General features: G+C 43.5%; 2 protein-coding genes across 3 annotated transcripts in view; both read right to left on the reverse strand.

Annotated features, from left to right (window-relative positions):
• Window positions 1-1,201: 1,201 nt before the first annotated feature.
• sdhc (succinate dehydrogenase complex, subunit C, integral membrane protein) lies at window positions 1,202-6,519 on the reverse strand. Its single transcript, XM_035633463.2, has 6 exons — window positions 6,441-6,519; window positions 4,727-4,786; window positions 4,527-4,628; window positions 3,219-3,280; window positions 1,733-1,896; window positions 1,202-1,451 (listed from the first exon to the last, which is right to left on the reverse strand). Exons 1-6 carry the CDS (start codon window positions 6,455-6,457, stop codon window positions 1,347-1,349), a joined length of 510 nt encoding a protein of 169 aa, XP_035489356.1. The 5' UTR covers window positions 6,458-6,519; the 3' UTR covers window positions 1,202-1,346.
• Window positions 6,520-7,833: 1,314 nt separating this feature from the next.
• atp1a2a (ATPase Na+/K+ transporting subunit alpha 2a) overlaps window positions 7,834-25,915 on the reverse strand; it is a 41,060-nt gene continuing 22,978 nt past the window's right edge. For both annotated transcript variants that reach the window (XM_035634449.2, XM_035634448.2), the window contains exons 12-24: window positions 24,554-24,633; window positions 23,053-23,162; window positions 21,825-22,000; window positions 18,426-18,562; window positions 17,582-17,732; window positions 16,508-16,676; window positions 15,692-15,846; window positions 12,744-12,867; window positions 10,999-11,144; window positions 10,585-10,715; window positions 10,346-10,447; window positions 10,049-10,140; window positions 7,834-8,239 (exon numbers count right to left, since the gene is read on the reverse strand). In XM_035634449.2, the coding sequence (XP_035490342.1) occupies window positions 8,211-8,239; window positions 10,049-10,140; window positions 10,346-10,447; window positions 10,585-10,715; window positions 10,999-11,144; window positions 12,744-12,867; window positions 15,692-15,846; window positions 16,508-16,676; window positions 17,582-17,732; window positions 18,426-18,562; window positions 21,825-22,000; window positions 23,053-23,162; window positions 24,554-24,633 (1,602 nt within the window). In that variant the 3' untranslated portion in view covers window positions 7,834-8,210. The remainder of the gene's footprint in view (window positions 8,240-10,048; window positions 10,141-10,345; window positions 10,448-10,584; window positions 10,716-10,998; window positions 11,145-12,743; window positions 12,868-15,691; window positions 15,847-16,507; window positions 16,677-17,581; window positions 17,733-18,425; window positions 18,563-21,824; window positions 22,001-23,052; window positions 23,163-24,553; window positions 24,634-25,915) is intronic.

The following is a 25,915-nucleotide window of genomic DNA, read 5'->3' on the forward strand; positions in this document are numbered from 1 at the left end:
TCTCCGGCTGTAATGTGGATCAGCTCAATGCAGGGAAATTAAATTCACTGTTATTCGAAACAACAAAAAAGTCACACACAAAAAGCGAATGTTGCAATGGTTGATGTCAATTTTTTTTTATGTCGAGCTAGGTAACCGATAAATATAGAAACGCTCATCCCGGCGACGACTTACGAGGAGGGGGAACGTGACACAATCAAAAGCTTTTTTATTTTTTTTTATTTTACTCGCGTATTTATGAAACCAGACAGTTGTTGACAGTTTTGCCGCGTGCTCCATAAACAATACGTTTGATCACACGCGTGCGACGCGCAAAATTCATTTTCCTCAGCAGCAAAGCGGAAATGTGGAGTGAAAGCAAATGCAGCCTGACAAGCACTCTTCCCTTCCGAAGCCACCGGGAGCCAAAGGATAAACCCCTTTGTGTTGTTTTTTTTATTTTCCCCCTCAAGAGGAAGTTTGGTTGATCCAAACAGACACATTTTCGAAAAACCAGCTGGTACAAAACAGTTTGGGTGCTGCCTCCCCCTCCTCAGAACAGTTTATCGCTGTTTCTCCCCCCCACGTGCACTTGTTACTGTACAACCTACATAAATGGGAGTTGGATCTGACACCACGACACGGGTTTGCTTTCATTCACACTGCAGGACGAGAGCTGCTCAGGTACGAAAGCGTGTACAGGCTCCTGTGCGTCTCAGCGGGGAAAAGTGAAAGGGCCTGGAGGCAGCGCTGCCGGCGGAGGAGCCCCCCCCCCCGTTCAACATCCGCAGCTCCCACCACTGGGCTGAGCTCAACTGCCTCTTCCGCATTTCAGCCACCGCTCTTTTCCCCCGACGTTTTTAAAAAATGCATGTGAGCAGGTGCAGCCGGGAGAAGGTAAAATATGAATGACAGCCGACAGTAAACAAGCCGCTGCCCAGACACAAACACAGGGAGGGAGGGAGGGAGAAAGGGAAATCAAATCAAGACAGGCTCACTGGTCGGGGGCCTGGCAGCGTACATGCTGAAGTGATTACTGATTTTGACGTCACAGCAACATTAGACAAATTACATAAGGGACAGAACACGTGGGACATTTCTAATTTTGGCCGCTGGTGGTTGGTTTGTTGTTCACATCGCCAAAATAAACTAGGTCACATTTGCACTTTGATGACCCCCAAAGCTCAAAAGGGACAAAACATCACAGCAGCAGCCTCTCGCGTAAAGCACAATATAATTCTTTATTTATTACTTTTACTTAACGGAGCCAGAACAGAACATATATACGCAAAAACTTCATCCGTGTGCATCCAAGTCCGCATTCCCTTCAACGACCGCCGCTGCCGCCGCTCTCTCTCCTGCCGCGCTCAGAGGGAAGCCAGGGCTACGGAGGCGATGACGGACAGGACGATAACCGTGTAGCCGGAGCGGTAGACCTCAGGGATTTTGAAGCCCTTCCCGATGTCCCAGTACTGATTTAAATAATAATAATGACAATAAACAAATTTTAAAAAAAGAGAGAAGAGAAGAGGGGAAAAACAATTTAGTATGAGAGATATCGTCAGTTAATAAATGCCGGCAAATATCATCACTTCTCTATTAAAACGGTAAAAATAAGCAAACCTGACAAAAAAAAGAATAAAAATGGGACACATTATTCAAATTCACATCTAAAAAATAAACTGCAACAAATGACCAAAGATTATGATCTAAATATGTAAGTAAATAAATTAAGAAAACGATTGAGTCTCACCAAGTGGCGGATGCCGTTGAGGGTGTGATAAGACACTGGGAAGGAGATGCCGAACTTGGCCAGCCCGATGAGGAAGGGGCCGACGGACAGCGAGTGGATCAGGTCCAGGTAGCCGGGGAAGCCGCCCGGCAACACCATCGCCGCCAGCGCAAAGGCCGAGATAGCTGCACGTGGACAAGAAGCAAATGAGAACGGAGACAGGACAAGGTGTGTGAGTGTGTGTGTGTGAAATGGAATGTGTAAAACAAAGATCTGTTATGCTTATGCTTGCACTTCGACAAGAAATGAACACGATCAATCAAAAACACTGGTACAATCTGTCTGGACATCTTGACAACGGCTCTTTGATTAAACAGGGGTTTAAGGGGTCGACTAATACTACGTCCTCCTCCGGGCCGATACCGATACGATCATTACTAATCAAAGAGAACGATAACTGATGTTTGAAACCGATATAACAGGTGTGTCAGCAGACAGTTAGCGTTAGAATTAAAAGTTTTATGGCTGAATCTCGCCGACGTTGCCTCTAACCATCTTGTTGCACAACATTCTTCCACCAGTCAACCTAGCGTGAGCAGCTGTGGTGGGCGGGGCCTTTGTTGATTGCATATCATGAGTTCATAGTCTCAGAATTCCTCAATGAGGGAGAGAGAGTGGTTGGTTTCCATCCCCACCTGAGAGAGTTTTTTTTCCTTTTGGGGGGGTAAACAACGCTAAACTAAATATTAGGCATAGCAGATTATTTTGATGTACTTAAAACGTGACTGGAGGGGTTCTTATAATCAGTCTACCCTTACTGTATGTGTAAAAAAACAAAAAAAAACCCTTTAAAATTAAACTTTTTAAAACTCCCTAATTTGATTTTTTAAAATTCCAGATGCATTTTAAAATTTCCAAAAATACAAATAAATGAGTGAGAGAAAAAAACGGTGATTAACCACATGAGATTTTGATGAAGTGGCGGTTATGGAGTGCAACAGGCGGCTCAGGGCCGTGACCCGTATTGAACACACTGACACGCAAGCAGAAAACAACAGCCCGTGACACGCCAAGGTCAACGCTGCTGACGTACGACGTCACAGGAACATATAGGCTCAGTGACAAATGGCTGAAAGCTGTTAGCGGCCCAGCCCTGGACTTCATTTTCCACTTTGCAACGGGTTGAATTGTATTGAACAACGGGAGTTTTTTTTCCTCTTCCCAATAATGCCCGTAAACGCTCTCAGCAGAAATCGATAGTGATGGACTAAAAATGCGCCCGAGGCGATTTTCAGGGTCAATCAAAAAGCCGACGGAACGGCTTCACAGAATAACAAAAGAAAAGAAAAGAAAAAAACAACAAAAGGGCTCAAACACAAACACACACACACACATTATGATTTGAACGTGAGCAGTTCAAGGACAAAAACTGCAGAAGGAAAACAGACGACTATTCACTGACTATGATGTTATTGAGGGATGACAAAGAGAAAATGAAGAGCGTTACCTCCGCTGAGCCCCACACCAGTTCCTCTGTGTGTGATGGACATCACCATGGGGACGGACCATCTGAAACACAAAGAAAACACATAACATGTTTACAATATAATATATATAATTTATGTAATTTATGTAAACAAACACACAGGTCGGAGCATTGACCTTTCATGAACTGCAACCTGAGTGTTAACTAGAAATACCACAACCAATCAAGTTACAGGGAATATCTGTTCCTGAAGTTAAATAAAGATTTTTTTTGCAGAACATTACATCACAGTGAAGTTAACCTTCGACCCTTCGGATGTACAATGTCATCACTTTATCATTTTCTTTCCCAAAAAGACAATTGACCAATGGTTTATCATAATTTAGCATTATTTCTTGAGTTCTGGTCAAAAGTGTGTTTTGAGAGGTCACAGTGACTAAAAAGTTAATCCTATGAGTTGAGGTGATAGTTTTTGGTTCAAATTTGCAGAATTTCCCTCAAAGCGTTTCCTGAGATGTCACGTTGCCAAGAAAGGGACCAGAGGGAGGAACAGGTCCACAACAAGTCGTCTTATCTTTGGCAAGTCAGGTCACCGTCTCTGGACGTCATAGTCTTAGATTATAGTCTAAACACCCTGAGGAGCCATTCCATCTGTTTAATGACGTCATGATTCTGAGAGTTAAAAAACACCACGCTGACCGGGGCAGGGAGGGTTTTTTGGGAACATCATGCATCATGACACTTTTTTTGATCTTTGGTACGGACCAGAAATCTAATTTAAATTACTAGACCATCGATGTTTCGACAAACCAAAGGTTAAGTACTGAAAATACCTGAGACAACGTTCCCAGAAACAGATTAGCCATAAAAAATAATCCCACAAAAAAAAGATAAAAGAGAATAAATAAATCAAGACAGAGCGAGGTGAGGAATACCTTCTTCACCTCAGATTTGAATATTCTAATAACTGCCTGACAGTATATCACTGAACATTATTGCACCGCATGTATCCAAAAGGCATAAAAAAATCTCTGGTAACTGCGTCTTGTCCTGCTGCTTTTATTAAAGCATTAAACGACTGAGAGGATCTGAACGGCAAAATATAATTTCCAACACTGATAATGTGCTTCAGGGAAACTTTTTTTTTTGTCTTTGAAAATATGAAGCCAGAATTATAAAAAAAAAACACAAACAACTGAGTCATCATGGTGAGATTAATTTCTGAACAACACACACACACACACACACACACACACACACACACACACACACACACACACACACACACACACACACACACACACACACACACACACACACAGTACGTACTTGTAGATGGTGACATGTGGGGACATGGGTCGGTTTAATTTGGTATTTTTGGCCCAGAACTTGTTCATCTCCTCCTTCGCCGTGGTTCCCATTGGAGCGGCACTGTGGGGTGAAGAGAGAGAGAGTTGGCTTTTGGGGGGAGGAGCAGCATGAATACATAAATGATAACAAGTCTTTTCGCTCACACACACACAACTCACTGTCTGTAGAGGACACCGCACTGTGGCCTGGCGAGACAGACACCCTGACGGACGAACGTCCTAGAGACACAAGACAAGAAAGAAAGTGTTAAAAAAAAAAGTAAGAATTGCTCTCAGAGTTTCAATGTCTCTGGTGAAAACATATATTGCACACAAAAAGTTTGAACTTACAAATAATTTGTATTAATAGGACCGTTTCAAGTGTTTGACAACAGAACACAGTGAGAAATCATCCAGCATCAGAGACACAAACACCGAAACAAGAGAGGGAATATTCCCGATAAATGCATCTGTTGATGAATTCATGAGTTTCACACTGTGACTAATTACATAAATTATTGATATTGACGCGGCCTACAGAGCAAGAGCAATTGCTAGGACATATTTCTAACGCTTGCCGGAGATAATATCCCGTACGGATTAAAAGTTGTAGGCTCTTCAGATGCTGAGGTCCGTATCCATCAGGGGAGGAGTGCGATCGGAAGACGATTTCTGTGGCTTAACAAACGGCGAACATGCAGCCGGTCACATGAAGAACTATCGTGAGAGAAACGACGCGGGACGAGGAGTGTGGTCCCCACAGAGATCTGATCTCAACACGGTGCAGTCGGACTGGGATTATGTTAAAAGAGACTGAACAGAGACTGACCCCACGTTCCAACCCTACGGGGTCCGAGTTCCGAGACTATACTGGAACTCATCATTCATCCAAAGACAGACTGTGCCAAGATCTCCAGGATGTTTGGAACGACCTTCCTCCCCACCACCTTGAAAAACTGCACTCGGCGAACAGGTTGGTTTCTTCAGCGCAAAATGTGGTCACATCAAATATTGGTTTCACTATTTTTTTTGTTCATGCTTTTACTTTGTTTGACGTTGACAAATAAGAAACTAGCCAAGGCATTAAATTTGACAACATCTTCACTTTCCTTTTAGTGCCTTAAACCTTTGCACACAAATTTGAATATATTTACTGGTGAAGTATTCAGCGGATTATATATAAAACCAAACCGATGCAAGTCTACATGTGTGCTCGTCCCCGTTCTGAGCAACCTGGATCAGTGCGATCAAGGAGAACATGTCACAAGAGGAAGGTGAGCTAGGTCGCTAGCTACCATGCTAACGGAGAAACCAACTCACAGCGGCGGTGATAAGCATCGGTGCGATAAGACAGTTGCTGTTCTTAGATCGAGTGGACAAAGTTCATTGGACCTCCCACAACTGTTAATAATCTGTCGGTGGAGACACGACGGGTCCAGTGACACCGACATGTCAGCTAACTACAAGCTAACTACAAGCTAACTACAAGCTAACTCCAGGCTAAACCCTCCGACTACAGAGACGGCGGGTTCAGTTCGTGTCAAACAACACGAGAGAAGAGTAAATGTGGCGAGTACATAAGTAACAGTCCCTCATCAATAATAATGATAATAATAATGATAACAATGAGAGGCAAAGTCCACTTTCTGTTCGCCTTCGAACGTACCCGACAGCGGCTAGCCCGCTAGCTAATGTCAGCTAGCATTGCGTCGCGGCTTTTTTTCGACACGGTACGATAACGAAGCTGTGGGTGACGTCACGCAACGTCGCGTTATCTCAGCCGGCAACGACACAATGTGATGAACGTGTCTGTTTGAAACGACAACACGTGAAAACGACGCAAAAAAAGACTTTTCGCTGAGGCCAACTGTCGTGTAAGCACAGATGTACTGACCTTAGGAGCAGCGCCATGTTTGACGAGCAGCGGACGGAAGTGACGCAGGCGGATGTTGTTGTCGCCGCCCGGGGGGCGGGCTGACTTCAGAAGGTCACCGTCGGTCACGGTGAGGTGAATCGAGCCATTTATAATTTTATTACAACTTTTCTTTCTTTCGCTTTCTTTTATTTGTGTCCATATCTTTATATTGCACTGCAAATTATTCTGCATTTCTTTTTTGATTAAAGGGGAGCTAGTAGAGGAACTTACCGTCACTCCCCTTTTCAGATTCGACAAAATAAATAAATACAGATTTATTTATTTCTTTAAGATGTATATATATCATGTTTAGTGAAATATAGAATTACAATTTAATTTTTTTGTTTTATTTATTAACTATAGTTTTAAAGATTTCTGAACAAGTTGCGAGGGAAATGCTTTGCTGCCTGTGCTACCTTTTTTTCTCCCTTTCAACTTTTTTAACAGTAAGATTAGGAAATTACAACTTTTTGTTTCTTTCTTTCTTTCACTTTTTTTTTTTTACTATATCTTCATACTACACTGCAAATTACTCTGCTTTTTGGTAAGTCAAAGGGAGCCTGTGCAAAAAATTACTGTCACTTCCCTTTTCAAATTTGACAAAATAAATAAATAAATTTATATTTTAAGATAAATGTCATGTTTAGTGAAATGTAGAATTAGAATTTCAATTTTTTTGTTTTATTTATTAACCAAAAACCATGTTTTTCTGCCTGTGCTTGCTTCCCCCCCCCCCCCCCCCCCCCCCCCTCAACTTTTTCAACAGTAAGATTATGAGATGATGAGGTCAGGAAAATATTGGCATTGGAAGAACCAGAAAAGATTCTGAATTCCTGAGGCTGATACCAATATTGATATTTTAGTTTTCTTAAAACTTTGATAACAGTATCTGTATTTGCCCAACATTTTTTCACAAGGGCGTGAATAAATGTTTGCCGACATATATACTGAGCAGGACATTCTACATTTGAAGCCAGCATGCTGGTACTGCTATATTTATCGACTGATGTATCTACATGAATGATTAATCCGCCTTTCAGTGTGGCCAATGTGAGTCTGTGTAGCAAAATGTGGCACCAAATGGTCGACACACGTACAAAGCGCAGGCACAAAGTCAAATTAAAGGAGAAATATGATTAAAAAGGTATTCAAATTTCAAATACAGTAACAGTAAACAGTGGGAAATAATATGGAGTTTGGAAAACATACACTTATTGGTACCTATGGTGCTGTTCATGTTAAAATCTGGTATCTTCTTCCAGTTTTAGTCGTCACCGTCAACTAAGCCAAAAGCAACAATGAGCAAGAATTAGCAATATGAAATGATACTGAGCACAAACTAATGAATAATAACTGGATCAGAGGTCAGGGATATTTGTGGAATCCATTTTATTTGGTACATTTCATCAGATGAACGACATTTGGTATTCCTACAGCCCAACAGGCCACGATACATCATTTTGGTATTACTGTGTGTGTGTAAGGCACAAAGGTGTGCGTTAGCACTGTTCTGCTGCAAATGTTTTTTTGAGAAAAAAAAGAAGCTGAAAGTACAATCAAAAGCATATTTTCAGCAGTATTTTTTGGGGGGGGATAATCAGATTTGTGAACCGATCCATGCAATATTACAACTGACAGACAGACACACGCAAACACACACACACATACACATATGGTTCTACCCTCACTAACACACATATGCACTCACACACACACAAACGTGGAATTCAAATGGACGTTTTATGAATTTTAATAATATGACTCTTGCTCCACCCAACCTGGAAGAGAGAGAGAGAGCGAGAGAGAGACAACAAATTAGAATAAGATGAAAGGGAAGAAAACGACAGATGAGCAATCTTTCACAATATCCTTTTTGTATCGCTGTATTTGTATTCATCTCCGTCGCCTTTGTCTCCGCACATTGTCCAAATGAATCCCCCCTTATAACACCGAGACGCCGATCAGCGGCCCGTGACGCACAGATTAACAGGAATGATTAACTGTCACTATAAATGTATTCGTCTCCTCGTGTCTTGCCCCTCATCAGCCCCGGAAGGCCGCGGCCGGTGAACAGATTTTTGAGCCGTTGTATATTGTGTCCATCTCATGTGTGTGTGTGTGTGTGTGTGTGTGTGTGTGTGTGTGTGTGATCTTTGGGGGGCAGATCTCCATAAGTGCCTTCATCAGCCATGCTTTCATTTCCTTTTCTCGTCATTTGCCGGCATTTCAGTTGGCGATCTGTTACCTGGTGCAAGGTTTACATTTGCTCACAAGTTGGCCGAGTCAAAAAAAAGATTTCTGCCTACATTGAGTTTGTCATCTCACATGCCGCACACTGCTAAAGATCCTTACTAGGGCTGCAACAGTTAATCGATTTAATCGATCGACTAAATTAATCGGCAACTAGTTTGATAATCGATTAAGTAGTTTTTATAAGTCAAAGTTCTCTGATTTCAGCTTTTTAAATGTGAATATTCTCTGGTTTCTTTGCTCCTGTATGACAGTCTAAATATCTTTGGCTTGTGGACAAAACAAAACATGATCTTGGGGGTTTGGGGAAACACGATCAACATTTCTTTTACCATTTTATGGACCAAACACGTGTTATTATTATGTTAACTGAACATAATCGATTAATCAAGAAAATAATCGTCAGATTAATCCATAGTGAAAAATAATCGTCAGATTAATCCATAATGAAAAATAATCGTCAGATTAATCCATAATGAAAATAATCGTTAGTTGCCGCCCTAATCTTTACCGTCAAAGTTGTTTTTAAGCCCGTCATGTTAATGAGCTAGATGTTTTTAAAAGTAACACAGGGCCAAGAATGGATATTTTCGTCTTCATTAGCTGTTTTTTTTTCCTTCCATCCTCCACTTACTGAACATAACTCAAGCAGACCGCCAGGCAACAGTGCAATTACAGTAAATGCCATTTTGTCAGAAAAACAAACCCGGTAGACAAACAAAGTAATCAGTCAAGTGTTGCGGAGGCTGCAGCTTTGAAAAGCTGGAGAATTGTTTAGCATTGAGTGGCTTTTGTTCCGCGGGACGCCGGATGGATTCCTACTGCATTTTTGCTGAGGGTTAGGGCCAAAAGCCTCCTGGTTGAGTGCGAGATTAACTTGTAGGTGAGTTCCTATTTTGTAATTATTATAAAAACGCCAGAGACTAGACTTAGATTCTGCACGACAAAAATACATTTGCATCATTAAAAACGCACCAAGTTTGAAACCTGAAACCCCAAAATTAAAGCTTGCCGTCATCCATAATTGCTCCCAACATTGTTTTGTAATATTGGAATGTGCACGTACTTTCCTTTTTTTTTTTTTTAAATCTCAGTTTATCAAATGCTTACTCAGCTCAGGACTTTTTCCAGCAGTGTGTCCTTAAAGGAGTGGATCGTCTTCACTTTTAAGATCTTTATCCTCATCAAAGAACAGTGGGGACGCTACACCATCACTCTGGCCCCCCCCCCCCCCCCCCCCCCCCCCCCCCCCCCCGCCGCCTTTTCGTCGAGCTCATTAACAAGACAAATAAGGTTGAAACCTTTTAATCTTGCTTTCCCTTTTAATAAGTGCTTACCTCCGGGGGACCTCCGCAGAATGAATTTACGGACCTCATCATAAATGAAGATGAGGAGACTGTATGGGAAGGCACAGAACCACCACATGAACCTGAGAGGAAGAAAAAAAAAGAAAAAGAAGAGTATAACAGGGTTGCAAGAGAGAGAATTATTATATTCATTGCAGTCATTTTTGAACACTATAGATAACAAGTGGTGTTTAAGAAGAGCACAGACTTCTTTCAAAAAGTCAAGTGCGACGGCCTAATGGGCAGCCCCCCTTTTAAGAGGCTAATGTCAGTTCAGTGGAGACGTACTTCAGGGGGTACATGCGCAGGGCGACGTCCATTCCGGGGCAGTAGGAGAGGAAGGCCGCTAGAGCCGTCTCAACGAAGAGGCCGAAGATCAGGATCCGGTTCCTGTCGGGCAGAAGACGGGAACGAGTCAGAGACGGGACGAGGTCGGACCGAAACGTCCACTTCTATTCCTGCCTTCCTACATCCTTCTATGCACCCTCGCCTCCTTCCTGACATTCCTTCCTTCCTAACTCAATTACTTCATGCCCTGCTGAAAGAGGGAGTTCCTCCGGGTCTTGCAGATGATCAGGTCGGCCCACTGCACAACCACGATGCTGGCGAAGAAGGAGGTGTGGCAGGTGAACTCGATGATCTTCCTCTGCTCGTAGGTCTGTCGGGTCGACACACACACACACACACACACACACACACCACACACACACACACACACACACACACACACACACCACACACACACACACACACACAAACAGACACACACAGACACACACAGACACACACACACACACACACACACACACACACACACACACACACACACACACACACACACACACACACACACACACACACACACACACACTATTTATTCCATCTACAAGAGCGGCAATATTCGAAGGATGCGTTGGTTCTTCGTGGTCCCTGCTCCTTACCCACTGCTGGCCATAGGTGTCCTCCAGGTCGTTGACATCGCGGTCGTCCCAGTTGACGCGGATGCCCACCAGCGTTTTGGGGATGAAGCCGTTCTCGGCCAAAATCACAAAGTAGGTGAAGAAACCTCCCAGAGCCTGGATCATACCTGTTGTTAAGACATTTGGGCGCACATTAATAAAGAATCAAGGAAAAGTCATTGTCTATTCCTTTAGTTTCAGTGTCATCTAAACGTTATATTGCACTTTATGGGAATCATTTGTTTTAATGGGTCTGTAATTTCGCAAATAATTGAGTGGGACGTTACCTGGAGAGCTTGTATGTAATCAACTGGTTATAAACAAAAGTTCTATTATCTCTTTTAGTTAGAGTGTAGTTAGTTATGTTGAGATTATAAGCAGTTCTCGGTCTCCAGTGGAATTTCCTCTGAAATAACTTCTATATATAAACACACACACAATATTCAGGTATCTATCGTTTGTAATTATCAAACTGCTTGTCTGTTTCGGTGCTACAAATTAATTCTGCGATCGATGGGTGTGCTCAGCTAGTGGGCGGGTTGATACATGACCGCTGTGTAAATCATGTACCATTGGATAGAACACCACCAATATCTAAATATGACTTATTTACAGGAATTAGGGGAATAACCTGATTTACGTCTTAAGTTCACATTTTGAGTCCATATTAGCTCTAGATTATCCGCTTCATGCTCCCGGTTGTTGCGACTTAATGTATCAAAAAGGTTTTCCGACCTCGGTCCACCACAATGATCCTATTTTGTAAGCAAATGACTCCAGACGGCTGAAGACAGCGATAATAGCCGGTGGCGAGTTTCAGTGTCACGTTGCCAAAAGAGTTTTGTCGAGAGTGGGTGTAAGATTTTCAACATGATGGGCGTCTCATTGTTAAGAGTCTGCACAAGCACGACACCTCCACGAGCGCCGATCGTCGGAGGAGGAGGAGGAGGCCGACGCTTATTACTCGTCTCAGTCACGAGGTTTGTTGAATTGAAACCGTAAGAACCGCTTGTGTCGGTGATGAACGAAATTGGCTGCATCTGTTTTCCCCGATGCTGGCCCTTTGACTTCTTCTTTCCTCACTTGGCGGTCGCTTGTGACGTTTGGGGATTTTTAAAACTCCGGATTTTTAAAACTCCGTGTGCGAACGTGATTTGACGCGACCTGCAAAAGTAATTTTTTTTTTGCGCCCGGCAGCCCCTGTGTTTTTGAACGTGCTCGGCTTTAAACTGTCCTCCAACGGAAGGAGCCCCCCCCCCCCCCCCCCCCCGTCATATTTTGACCTATTTAACAGCCTATGAAATTGGGCCAGCCTTTGATTCTTCACTATTCCCACATCATATAAAACCAGAGGTTAAAAAGAAAAGAAGAAGCATGCGTTCAAAGTGAAGCTCCGACCAGTGAATCATCCAAGATTGGGAGGAAAAGAGCAGCGCGCTCCAATTGAATTGATACGTTGTAAATGTCACACGCCAATCACGCGAAAATTGAGCGACACTGCTCCTGACCGCTGCCGCTCACCTGTAGATCTATTGTCCTTAACTGGAGGGACCTCAACATTTGCACAGGCTGTAAAGGCGACGCCGGAATTTCTGATGGACGTCCGCATTTTAATGTTTCCACCACGGCGATGTTTATCATCGCCACAGCTTCCCCTACACGAGGCCTGTCCCGCTGATTCACGTGCAACAGCAGAGGGGTTGTGCGACGCAGAGGAGGGGACGAACCTATCTGTCCGTAGGCCATGCTGATGAGACGCTCGTTGACCAGCTTGTCCGTCGCCGGGTTCCTCGGCTGGCGCTTCATGATGTCGCTCTCCGCCGCCTCGTAGGCCAATGAGATGGCTGGAACCTGGGGGGGGAGAGGAACGGGAATCAGCTCATATGCAAACTCATTGCGCTCGCCGTTCGGTAGGCGTGCCGGGATTTCGTCTCCGCGGCGTCGGTGCAAAAGGCCTCGGTAGACTAGACGCAGCTCTATTAATATAATTCAGCGTTCAGTCGCCGGTTGGAGGGAGAACAAGACGGGAAAAGGGGCAAAGAGAGGAGAGGGGGTGGGGAGGAAGAAAAAAAAAAAGGAAGCGGTGACATTGATGGAGACAGAGAGAGACAGGAGAGAGAGACTGATAGTGACTTTCAAGATGCTCATAAAAGCGGGAGGGTGGAGAGGTCCCTGTAATAAAGATCTTATATTGGCTGGGGTTTTTTTTTACCAGGTAAGCAACGGAGCAATATGTGTGACTCGGGGCAGGAAATCTCTGCGACTCGGGGGGGGGGGATTGGAGGTGAGGATTTTCTGGCACGCTGTGAAACCGAACACATGCTCCAACTGTCGACAAATCCGTGTGTGTTTGGGGGTTTTACACCCCGTCTGACCCGCACGGCAGATTTAAGTGAGACAAGGAGAGGGAGACGGATATGACTGTGGCCCGCATTGATTTCCCACACCTCTGAAAGTGTGTGTGTGTGAGTGTGTGTGTGTGTGTGTGATATCCAAATTTCAGTCTCGAAGCGTTCTCAAGTGTGCCACTTTGATAAACATCTTCTTTTTTCCCCCCGCACACATCCCTTCTCCGCATGGCGGTGCCGGCTAAAAATAATCACAGCAGACTCCGAGTGCTCCTTGTCACCGCTTAAAATCTCAGCAGAGCCCCGGAGCCCGGAGCCCGGAGTTGAACTAAGCTGTTAACAAGCTGTTAACAAGCTCACCAGCAGACACAGGGGGACAATTTGCAGTTTTAAAAATTATTATGTTTTTACTTATGTACTGTACTATAAACTTTTTTTCTATTTTAAGGGCACTTTATTGGATATTTCAATATGTTTGTAACGTGGGCTCCCCTTCAAAGCCGACATCCAGCTGTTCTCTCCACCAGCGGCTACTGCGGTACACGCAGACAAGTCTCTTTGAAGGGGAATTGTGTTATTTTTTTGAATGCAAAATAGGTGCACGAATTAGGGCGCCTGTAAGCTTCAATCGTCGCGGCTTAGAAGAGAAACGCAAGCCAGTAAACGCCGCGCCGTCCCCGTGATCTCCGTCAGCCGAGTAAATATTTGTCAACACGAAACCAATTTGTCCCGCCGATGGAAAAACCACAGAAGTTTCTTTTCTTTTTTCAAATGTCGCCCGGGTAAAATAAGTGGAAGGGCTTTTATTTAACGACGCGAGCAGACTGTTCCTCTTTGTCTTTGACTCGTGGAGGTTTTCAAAGCGCTTCTTGGCGGCGCAACGCGAGATAATATCAGGACCCTCCGGACTTTTGGCTTTTGGCTCATGAGCACCAGAGTTTTCGGGGGCCGCACACTATCACGTCTGGTTGGCGGAGAGCAGGAAGCCCCCCAAAAAATATTATTAAAGTTAAAAGTAATGAACACAAGCGAGCGAGTCCCTTTTGAATGTGCCGCATTCATCGTGTGCTTCCTTTCCCTCTTTTTGTAATGATGGATTACGCCCCTCGGGCATGCAAGCGTGCCAGCAAGTCTTTTCTTGTTGCTGCTGGGAACACAATGGAGAGACTGGCATCTGAAAATGGCAGAGCTGCGAAATGGAAAAATCTGTATGTGAGGTGTCACCCGGCCTTTGTTCTACTCAAACAAATGGACGGCGGCGGTGAGCCAATAAAGTGAATTTCTCCCACTGACAGAAGGAACAAATTAAACCCGCCATTTAGCGTTTCGTCACCGACAGGGGCGTAGCACCAAATTCTGGGGCCCTGCACATAAGCCGTCTCTGTGGGCCCCTTGCAACTATGATGCTGATGAATTTATGATACTGTGTGTGTGTACTGATAGTAACTAGCTAGCTAACTCCTATTGTATTCAGGCAGTAAAAGTTACAGTTAGCTAGCTGGCAATAGCAGCTGTGTCGATCTCAGCTAGGTAGCTGCAAGCTAGCTGTCGTAGTAGGAGTTTGCTAAAAGCTAGCCACCTTTCTTTTGAAAGAAATCAATTAAGGGTTTGTTTTTCCCTCTCTTTCTTTTCTATCTCTTCTCTTCTGGGACCCAGACTTAACTTTCTTGAGGGAAGACATGACAGTCACCTGTCAGGAGATTAGCTGACAGATTCTCATGCTGAGTCGTGACGGGCGCACAAAACCATTTTGGGCCTTTTGTACGGGGTGAGCGGGCCCTCGGAGAACCTCCACTAATTTTCGAAACACATAGTTCAGTCTCTCAACCAATGTATTCAGCCTATTCTTGATTTTTTTCATGCCACCTATTACTTAGACTGTTATAACCCTTGGGCCCTGGGTAGCTATCCCCCCCCGTGCTACGCCCGTGGTCACCGATAGTGTGTCTGTAGTTATGGTGCACGCTAATAATTAGCAATCGTTCATCGATAGGAATCAATGAAACATTTAGTCAGGCACACTGCAACATACACCCAATAGATATACTGAATCTGAAACGTCGTCGTTTTTTGCTTTCGCGACTTCCTGCGATATGCTGAAGGCCAGAGAGAAAAGTGAGCAATTAGTGTTCAGCAATTAGCGAATTATGAGCTCACACAAAAGTTTTTTTTTCCAGCAGTCCATTAAGTGGTCATTTTTCAGATACGTAGTCAAAAACTATTGATTATGATAATGGGGTAAAACTGCCGTTAGAATTGTCGACAGAGGGACTAATTAAAGGAGTCAAAGCGTCAGAGCCCCCCCACCCCCCCCCGCGACTGCTCACCATGTCAGTGCCAAGGTCGATGCAGAGGATGGTCACCGTCCCCAGGGGGAGAGGAACGCTGGCGATGATGAAGAGGAGGAAGGGCGAGATCTCGGGGATGTTGCTGGTCAGCGTGTACGCGATGGACTTCTTCAGGTTGTCAAAGATGAGACGACCTGCGGCGATTTGAAAAGAAAAGAAAGAAAGAGAAAGAGAAGAAAGAAAACTTCAAAGCAGAGCTGGGAGATACATTTATATTCATATATTATTAATACTGAGATGCTGTGCGTGAGTAGATATTGGATATTGGTAATGTAATATCATTCGAATACGGTCTCTTCCTGATGTTAGAGAGTAAAATAATGACATTTAAAAATGTTAATTGTGTTTTTTCTTTTTGATAACCGAGTCCTTTCAAGACATAAATATAAAATATGTAAGGCCGGGTCACTGTTCTCCTATCTCTTTATTATTGCGCCAGATTGAGATGTTAATGTCTTTTCCTCGAAGACTTAATATGTTAATGTCCCAAGTTTTGGGACAGAAGTGTGACTCCAGTCCCAAGGTTTCAGCAACGATTATGTTCGTATCACATTTTTAATTTGAAGGTTTATATTTAAAAAATAATCTCCAGTCACCATCCTGGCTGATTTTTTTTCTTCATTTCATAGTTCTTAAATTTCCTGTCACTTTTTTTTCCTGCGGCTCGTTTCTTCCCCCTCCCCTTTGACTTCCCCTCTCTCCTAATCAGTCCCTTGTTTCATTCGTCCATCCTGTCACCCCGTCTCTCTTCTTTCTTTCTTTCTTTCTTTCTTCCAGTCATTGCCCCGCACTTACCCTCCTCCACTCCGGTGACAATGGAGGCGAAGTTGTCATCCAGCAGGATCATGTCAGCCGCCTGCTTGGATACATCAGAGCCGGCGATCCCCATGGCAACGCCGATGTCGGCTTTCTTCAAGGCCGGAGAGTCATTCACACCATCGCCCGTCACTGCCACGATCGCCCCCTGCGCCCCCAGCGAGGACCGGCGAATAAAAAAAGTGTCAAGAAAAGAAAGATAACTACTGTGATTTAAGCTCCTCTGTCTCCACTTCCCCTCTCGTCCCCCCTCCCCTCTCTGTCTTAATAATGTCTTTTCAAAGCAGCTCTGGGGAGAGTAAATGAAAAATGGAATCGAGTTGTAATCATTCAGTCACATGGAGTGAGAGTCGGGGGTGAACTGATGCATGACCTCACTATATTGGGATGTGTGCAAGTGCGTACACACATGGGCCTTCTGACATTTCACACACAAAAGCTCGGCGCATACATTATGGCATACGGTTCAATTTGAGTTTAATATATGGTTTGTATAATATGCATTATACACACCTTTAGTTAGCCCTATTCTCATGAATAAGCCTCAACAGAGTGTGCACACACACACACACACACACACACGCACGCACGCACGCACGCACGCACACACACACTTGAACATACACACGCTTGCAAAAATGCCTGTATTCATCTATTTAGCCACCTGCTCTAACAAATAACCCAGATATACTAACACAAACTTACACACACACAGAAACATGCATTCAGCTTTTAAATGGCAGACACACACACACACACACACACACACACACACACACACACACACACACACACACACACACACACACACACACACACACACACACACACACACACACACACACACACACACACACACACACACACACAACTTCATCCGAACTTCAAAGTATCTGCACACTTGGACACAAAGAGAAACGTTCAAGCATTCATCCAGACTTTATCACAAACATGCCAATGCTTACATTCAGCCATTTACACACGCACATCACTATTCAGAAAATATTCAAATGAGGCCCACACACACACACACACACGCTCCTGTCTATTGACCTGTCTCTGGCAGCCCTCCACGATGATGAGCTTCTGCTGGGGAGAGGTGCGAGCGAACACTATCTCAGTGTGGTTCCTCAGCAGGTCATCCAGGTACTCGGCGCTCATGTCCTTTAGGTCCGAGCCGTGCACCACACAGGCCTTGGCATCCCTGGGAAGTATGCACGCACACACGCACACAAATACACACACAGGAAGGAAGGATTCAGTGATACTGGGGACAATTATGCTAAGGTGGGCATTGACATTTCCAGGTTAGTCTTTCTGTCTCTTTCTCTTTCTCTCTCACACACACACACTCGCACACACACACACACACACACACACACGTTTATCCAGGAAACGTAACCTTTTTCACATTTTAAGGACTTGTTCTTGGAGGAATAGTTTGACATTTTAGAAAATACACTTATTTTCTTTTTCTTTTTGAGCAGAGTAGGACGAGAAGATTTAATACCACCTTCATTTCTGTCCGTTCACAGCGAAACTGGAGCTGCAGCAGCCCAATTGCTAAGCTTAGCATTAACACTGAAATGGAGGGGGGGGGGGGCAAACCTGACTCTGTCCAAAAGAAAACAAAATCCGCCTCCCAGCACCTCCAAGGCTCAGTAATTAATGAGTTTTATCTTGTTTGTTTAATCCGGATAATAAAAAAACCCCAAAGTGTATCAATGACATGATGTGGTTTTATGGGGGTGTTGATGTGCCAGACTATTTCTTGGAACTGGTGGCTGATCTTAAGCTTCTTATCTCAAATAAGCATAATTCCTAAAATGTTGCACTATTCCTGACACGGACACGGACACGGACACAAACACACACACACACACACACACACACACACCTGGGGTTGACTTGGCTCAGAGGGATGTTCAGTCTCCCCGCGATGTCTTCGACCGTCTCGTTGCCCTCGGAGATGATGCCCACACCTTTAGCGATGGCCTTGGCTGTGATTGGGTGGTCCCCGGTTACCATGATCACCTGACGGGCAGACGGGAGATTCCCATAAATCACGCGACATTATCACACATTAAAGACGACCCCCCCCCCCCCCCCCCCCCCGTATCTCATCTGTATGTCATGTGTCACAGCGTTCTTGAGCTACCGTCCGCGCAGTGAACGATACATCATCCGAATGCGTTGTGTGTAGTTACAGTGGGAAGAGAATGGCGCCATTAGGGTGTTAGCAGTTCATCTCCATCTTCGTTGCAGGAAAAATAATGGGCTTCAAAAACGAAAACAAGAACAGCATTTGCCTTCGGTCACCCATCAGCGACAGGCTGGCGAGGAAATCTTATTGATATTTTTTTGCTCCCCCCCGCACACCTGCAACAACAGCTTAACAATGAGTCACACGCCTGGTTCCAGGCGGCGTATTTTCATTTCCCCCACTCCACAAAGTTATGCTAGTTTTCGCCGTTTAGTGATTAGTTTTTAAGCGACTCGCAAGCTGCCGCGTGTCCCCGGAGGAGCTTCTCCAGACACATATATTTTCCAATTTATTGTAATAATCCAAAATATAGGGGAAGTGACAGAAGCAGACTTTGCCCAAAAAAGACCCTCACTTCTTATTTCACCACGTAAATCACACGGCAGTAAAAATCTGGCAGGGATTTTGTTCTTTTTTCTTTTCTTCCTCTTTCTGTGGATAGAGCTAAAGGAATAAACCTTCAATAGAGGTTAAAGCGACATCTGTGGGGTTTGGGCTGGATTTTGTGAAACATGTATATATATATATATATATATAACACTCTGATATACAGAGAGTCATATGAGGCTGTGTCACACGGGCAATAATTAGTTTTAAAACCCCTTCATGAAAGAGAAAAGCAATAATAAATCATACATCTTTCTGAAAATCCCCACCACCACTAGGATATATGACGGGACATAAACAGACCGAATGGAGGTGCAATAAAGACGGGGGCACTTTATATATTGCACTAAAGCTTTTTGGACTGATGCCAGAGGATGTGGCTGAAACGTGAGAACTTCCCCCACATCACAGTACTACAGCCACAATGGAAACACTCTGGATTTGTTACGGACGTTTTCTGCTACTATGTGTAAAACTATGTGCTCAGTCAGACGAAGTAGCGACAGTACATCACGAGAATCAATTCCTCCACACTGTTCAACAGTTATACAAAGCTTTTTTCCACAAACATCCTTGCCACAGCTAGAGACATAATAATAATATTAATAATAATAATAATATATTGAATTTATAAAGCGGTTTTCAGGAACCCAAAGTGCTCAACATGATATCGTCTGCATAGAATTAAAAGTTCGAACAATCAATGTTGAAATCCCATTGTTTAACTCAAAGTATTTGGGATTCAAACAGTATACAATGTGTATACAGCTGTACTGTTGTATAAAATGTTATCATTTGCTTCCTATTCGTTCTACCCTATATTTACTCACTCAACACCGAAAAAGGTTGATGTTAGCCGACATGCGCCATTATGAAAAGTTTTATTTTACAGAATAAACAATCCAGAATAGATGTGCATTTATGTTTTATATTTTACGTAAAGAAATAAGTTTATCTAATCTATTACTTTTAAGTTTGGCTGTATTAATGTTTTCTTTTTTTATATAGCTATTTTTAGTAAAGTTTATGGTTAAACTGTAAAATATTAAGCCTAGATTATTTTTTGATATGTATAAATGTCAGCTGATATATCAAAATCCCCCAAATATTCCTCTTTACTGATTAAACATTACTTTATGTTTATGTTTAATGTAAAGACATTTGTTTATTTTCTCTATTATGTTCAAGTTGTATGTATTTGGTTGTATTTATGTTCGTGACTTTCTATTTATACTTATTTATAATAAAAGTTTATGGTTAGATAATTAATCAATCACATTTCTTTGTCATTAGGGTTTGGTAAGGATATATCTTGGGAATAATTGCCAATTCATTTCCTAATGTTTATAAATATATATAAATATATCAGCTGATATATCAAAATCAAAAAAAATGTACTCCCTTATGTCCGTATTGCAAAAATTTCATTTTCGGGGGGGAGAAACAGCATTGAATAACGTCTGCTAGAACTTCAAACAACAAATCTGACTATAAACGTCAGAATTCCGTCCGTCCGTGTTTTGATGTCTGCCGACGACCCCTCATCCGAACGTCTTCAAACTTGGCGGGCGTGTTGCCGAGGAACCTGGTGGAAGCGCGGCGTCGACTGTGAAGTCTTTGGGATCGGAGCTGAGAAAAAACTGTCAGACAATGATTCCTGCATTTTTCTTAAACTGTAAAGTGCACTCGCTGTTGCCATGGCAGCCATGCTTTTTTCTTTTTGAACTGAGACACAACCAGCGTGCGCCGAGCTTGACGGGCAGTGCAACAGTTTTTAGTTGTTTTTTTTCAAATAAACAATATTTCCATCCCTTCAGATCCTGGTCATGGCCAGAAGAAGAAAAAAAACGTCGGCACAGTTTAGAATTTATAACCATAAATGCTTCAGTTCAAACAGAGCTGATATAGGAAAACTATATTTCTCTAGTTTTCTTTCCTTTTTAAAAATATTCCTTAACTATTTACTATTTTTAATATAAACCCCTTTTAAAGCCAAGTGTTTTTCAAAAATAACTATGAACGGAGGCTTGAAAACTACAGAAGACAACTACAAGACTGCGCCTGATATTAAATTTCCCAAATTTGTGTTGGTTCAAAATTAGAAGACCTCACTCGGCTTATTATCCAATTTCCTCCGCGCGGAAAGTGGTTTAACCTTCCCGAGCCCGGCTTATTACTTCTTCTGACTAAACGTCTGCTCTCTGTGTATTTGCAGTTCATTAACATATGATGAAAATCTACTGAATCGAAAAATTCTTTTACCGAACGGATTCATGAAGGTGATATTGGAAGTGAAGGAGTGCGTCCATCAAAACCTGCTTTTTAATTTCCCTTTTTAAAAAATAAAAATCAATGTTTGCTGTAGTTAAAATGTGAACAACCTCAGAATAAAAATAAAAATAATTCAGCTTTTGTCTCCTATGTATACACTGACTGTTGTCAGCAATAAAACTCCCTTTATCCTTCGATTCTGATTTATCCGGGCCCCTCGGAGTGACTGCCTGTCATTTGCACTCATTTTGTGATCTGTAAAAGACATTTGACATGCAAATCCCCCTCTCTGAAAGAAGCCGAGTTAAAAATAAGCCCCGCAGGAAAAGGCTTTTCAGGAACCACAATGAAGGTTGAAACGGTGGAACCAATTACCTTGATGCCAGCCGAGCGGCATTTACCCACTGCGTCTGGCACAGCGGCACGCGGCGGATCAATCATGGAGATGAGACCCAGGAAGCAGAGCTGCTCGGTGGGAAAGTTGGCGTCGTCGCAGTCGAAGGTGAACCCTCGGGGGAACTGGGACGCCGGCAGGTTCAGGTGGCAGAAGCCTGCAAGACGAGCGGTGGGATCAGTGAGGTGGTCGTTCATTACTGACTGAAACACGGTGACATCTCAAACTAAGGCTAGTGGCTAGGGTGGGGTTTCTTTGTTGTTGTTTTTTGACTTTGACGTCGACTGTCAATTCATCCGGCACTTCAGAAAGAAAAAAAACTTTAGTCCAACACATCCAATATACATCAAGGATGCTCTGGCGTCTTTTGCTATGTAAAGTTAAAAAAAACAACAAAAAAACTACACAACAAAAGTGTGACGGCTCCCAAAGGGCACCTTCAGAAAACCCATTCTCCTCCGGCTTCACTTTACGGTATGAATACAGATCATTTTTTTTATATCAATTTGAAGGTTTTGCAGGTCTGAAATACAAATTGCATGAGCCAGTTTTAATAATTAATGATCCGCAGGCCTTTAAGATATTTATATATCCGCTGAATGACTATAGAGTGAAGCAAAATACAATGCTTTTGAATCATATTCAAATAACTTTATCAGTTGTTCGGAACTCAATTTGGGTAAAAAGCATCTGTGCCTGCAACAACAACATGCGACATCCAGAGCGCAATCAGCAGTGGTAAGCTTATAAAAGTAAGTGATAAGTAATAACCAAAAAAACCCAATAAAGAGCCTTTATTTGTCGCGGAACAGCCGGCCGTCATCATCACCCAAGGAATAACTGAGATTTAATAATAAGCACCATTTCAGAAGTTTCCCTCCAAATATGGTGCGATTCCACCTGCCACCTGTCGACAAGAGTGACAGCTACTCAAACAAAAATGACGATAGCACCTTGTCATTATGGCACTTAAAAGGATGCCAGGTCACTTCTTGTCCTTCCTGACACACACACACACACACACACACACACACACAAGATTCTGTGTCACACTGGTGATTTCTCAGCTTTGCCTCCATGTTTGTCTACTGTCATTTTCCGGTTGAAAGCGTCTTCTTTGGATTCGCCGTCGTAATAGAAGAAAAAAAACATTGCACGCGTCTACGGGGACGTTTGGCCATAATAGATTGCGCCGGGCGGCGGACGTACCGAGCACTCTCTCTCCCAGGCCTCCCAGCTCCATGTAGGCGCTCTGGAAAGCCTCGCTCCAGTTTTCGTCGAGCGTTTGCTCCTGGCCGTGGATCATGATGGTACTGCACCTGAAAACCATCCATAAACAATATCTTTACTGCTCCTAGTGTCATAATAATACATGTGATAAATAGCGGTTAGCATTCATGTTGTAATACACTAAGCCCGGGAATAATTTAGAGGCAAAAGGGAGAAAAAATTTACAAGGTGGGTAAACAAAGACCCGCGGCCGAATTAAAAATATTAATATGTATATTATATAATCTGTGCTTTTAGTAAAATCCTTGTTTGTGCTTTTTACATCATTTTAATGAAAGCGCGAGAAGAGTTATAATTTATTCTGCATTAATTGTACATGGAATAACAATTCGCCGCCAAAAGGTTAAGTCTGTTTTGCAATATTGGCAAAAACAGAGGGGCTTAAAAAAAAGCACGGTGGAAAAAAAGGTACATCTTCCACATTAAAGTTGATATTTGCACAAAGTGACACCAGAGGGGCACTTGTTGGGAGCATTAGGTCTCACCCCACAAAAAATAAAATAAAAATAGGCCAGAAGTCTGAATAAATGTCATAAAGAAATATCCATGTCAACTACAAATCCAAGCACTTTTCAAACTTTTTCAAGGTCGATTTCCAAGCTTTTCCAGCACCTTACAGCTGTGGTAAATGACATATTTTTACGAATACATATACGTTTAAAGAGGTGGCATTATGCTATAAACAAACCAAATCGTGTTTCGTAATAACAGGAGGACAAGACATTAAAGGACACATAAGTTAAATGGTTTAAAATGTGTCACGTGTCTGTTGTGAAGAAAAATCTGATCAAATTTGAGCATTTTCAAGCACTTTATCCAAAATTCAGGCACTTTTCAAACCTTGAAAATACAACTATAAAATTCAAGCATTTTCAAGGACTGCAAGCACCCGTACGAACCCTGTATGCTGTCCAAATAAAGTTTGATTGACTGATTGATTGAAAAGAACTGGACCTACGTTTGGACTTCCCTGCTCTGTCCGCGGCCCAAAGCTTATTAACGCCTATGTAACAGGTCAAGGACTATAGTTTATATATATTCCAAATATATTATATTCCAAAACAGCTGGGCTCTGTCCTTTGTTTTTCTCTTTCGGCACCAGAGAGTGAATTTTTCGAGGACCATCTTTGCCCCAGTGGAACGCAGAGGCTCCCTGATGTGTCTTCAGACGACAGTGTAATGGCTTTTTATCATGTTGCAGATATTTAGCCAGCGCTTGTGAGAAGGATCAATTCCCTGTCGGTTTTTGGTCTGCACTATTTGCTGAGGATGAGACCACAAACATCCCCAGCCAGTGCAGTGAAGTGCTTTCCTTCACTGCACCGCCCCGAACGGACGGCCAAAAGTAAATGAAAGAAGCCGAGTTCCGTGCCGGAGTTTCCGGCGAGACACATAATCGATCCGCTATTGATCCACCAACCTGTCCAAGATCCTCTCCGGCGCGCCCTTCATGACCAGAATGTGACCGGAGGGATTGTCCTCCACCTCATGGACCGAGAGCTGCGGACAGCACAGAGGAAGGAACTGGTGAGGACACCGGACAGGACGAGAGATGCCATAATGTGTGGAGCTCCATTCCGGATGCGACATTCGTCGCCCGGTTGTTTCGCGCCGGCCCGAACGCGATTCTCTTTCAGTCGGGGGAGAAAAAGGCCCGGGGCAGACAAGCTCCTTAGTGCTACTTGGTAGAGCGTCGGTGCCAGCCAGCATGTTTTCATGTGCGGTGAAATAAAAGTTTTATTGAAAGTGACTTGACTGGGAGCACACGGTACATAGTCATTCCTCATGTGCATTGCCTGCGTTGAAGGGGCCTATTCATTCATTCTATCACATGTATTCCTGTGGTGTTACACCTTTTGAATTATCCCACCTCACAAACACGCACGCACGCACGCACGCACGCACGCACGCACTCCCCCAGGTCATTTGTATCTAAGTCACAGCATATCTAATCTCAGACAACCGGAGCAAAATTGCTTTTCTTCCTCTCCTCCCTTCAACGCAGACGTTCCCCGTTTTTAAGTGGCGGCACAGGTGCTCAGGATGCAGGCAGGAAGTGCCTTTGTTTTCCTCGGCATCACCGCTCTGTCATTCATACCGCCGGTTCACATCCCCAGAGGGGGGGCTGGGAAAAGACCGGGCGTGGAGAGCGAAGCAATATTAATGTATTAAGGGCAATATTTAAAGGGGCAGTAAGCGATTTTGGAGAAAGCTTGATTTCTCTCTTTGATGGTGTTGTGATTTTGCTTCTCTGCGCGGGACTCAAACCCTCCTCTGATCCGTCTAACCATTCAACACATCTCCCGATCATTCTTCTTCTTAAATAAGCAGAATAATATGTTCGATTAATTGCTAATACTATCCGAAATGTAGAAAAATGCAGCATGGAGCTTTCTAAAATGTTATTTCGTTCGATGTGTGCCCGCTCACCCAACCCTGCTAACATCTTCCTGACTTCATGGCCCCGGAGACGACTCCATCATGGCGACAACACAAAAGATGTAGCAACACAGCATGGCATCCACATGTACAGCAGCTTCCCCGTCATGAATAAGACATTCAACGCTGCAACAGTTTCCGCGAGGCGTGCGGTTGTGGCTCGTTGGGCTGCTTCCAAATATGAACGAGTGCAGCCGCGTGAATGCAAAGTAGGCGGCTGCTGCTGCTGCCGCCGCTGTTGTTGTTGTTGTGAAAGACCCTGCGTGTTCAGGATGCCTTCCTCCCCCCGGAAGCTTCAGAGGTTCTTATGAATATGCACGACTCACTCCAACCGTGTAACTCC

This window comes from Scophthalmus maximus, chromosome 5 (assembly GCF_022379125.1).
Source record: "Scophthalmus maximus strain ysfricsl-2021 chromosome 5, ASM2237912v1, whole genome shotgun sequence".
NCBI classification, from domain to species: domain Eukaryota; kingdom Metazoa; phylum Chordata; class Actinopteri; order Pleuronectiformes; family Scophthalmidae; genus Scophthalmus; species Scophthalmus maximus.

Bases quoted from the DNA above. Each gene is read 5' to 3' on its own strand.
- sdhc (XM_035633463.2), bottom strand. The intron at 4,629-4,726 runs GTGAGTTGTGTG...TTCACCCCACAG, and splicing joins TGCGGTGTCCTCTACAGACA to TGCCGCTCCAATGGGAACCA. The intron at 1,452-1,732 runs GTGAGACTCAAT...TATTTAAATCAG, and splicing joins TCAACGGCATCCGCCACTTG to TACTGGGACATCGGGAAGGG.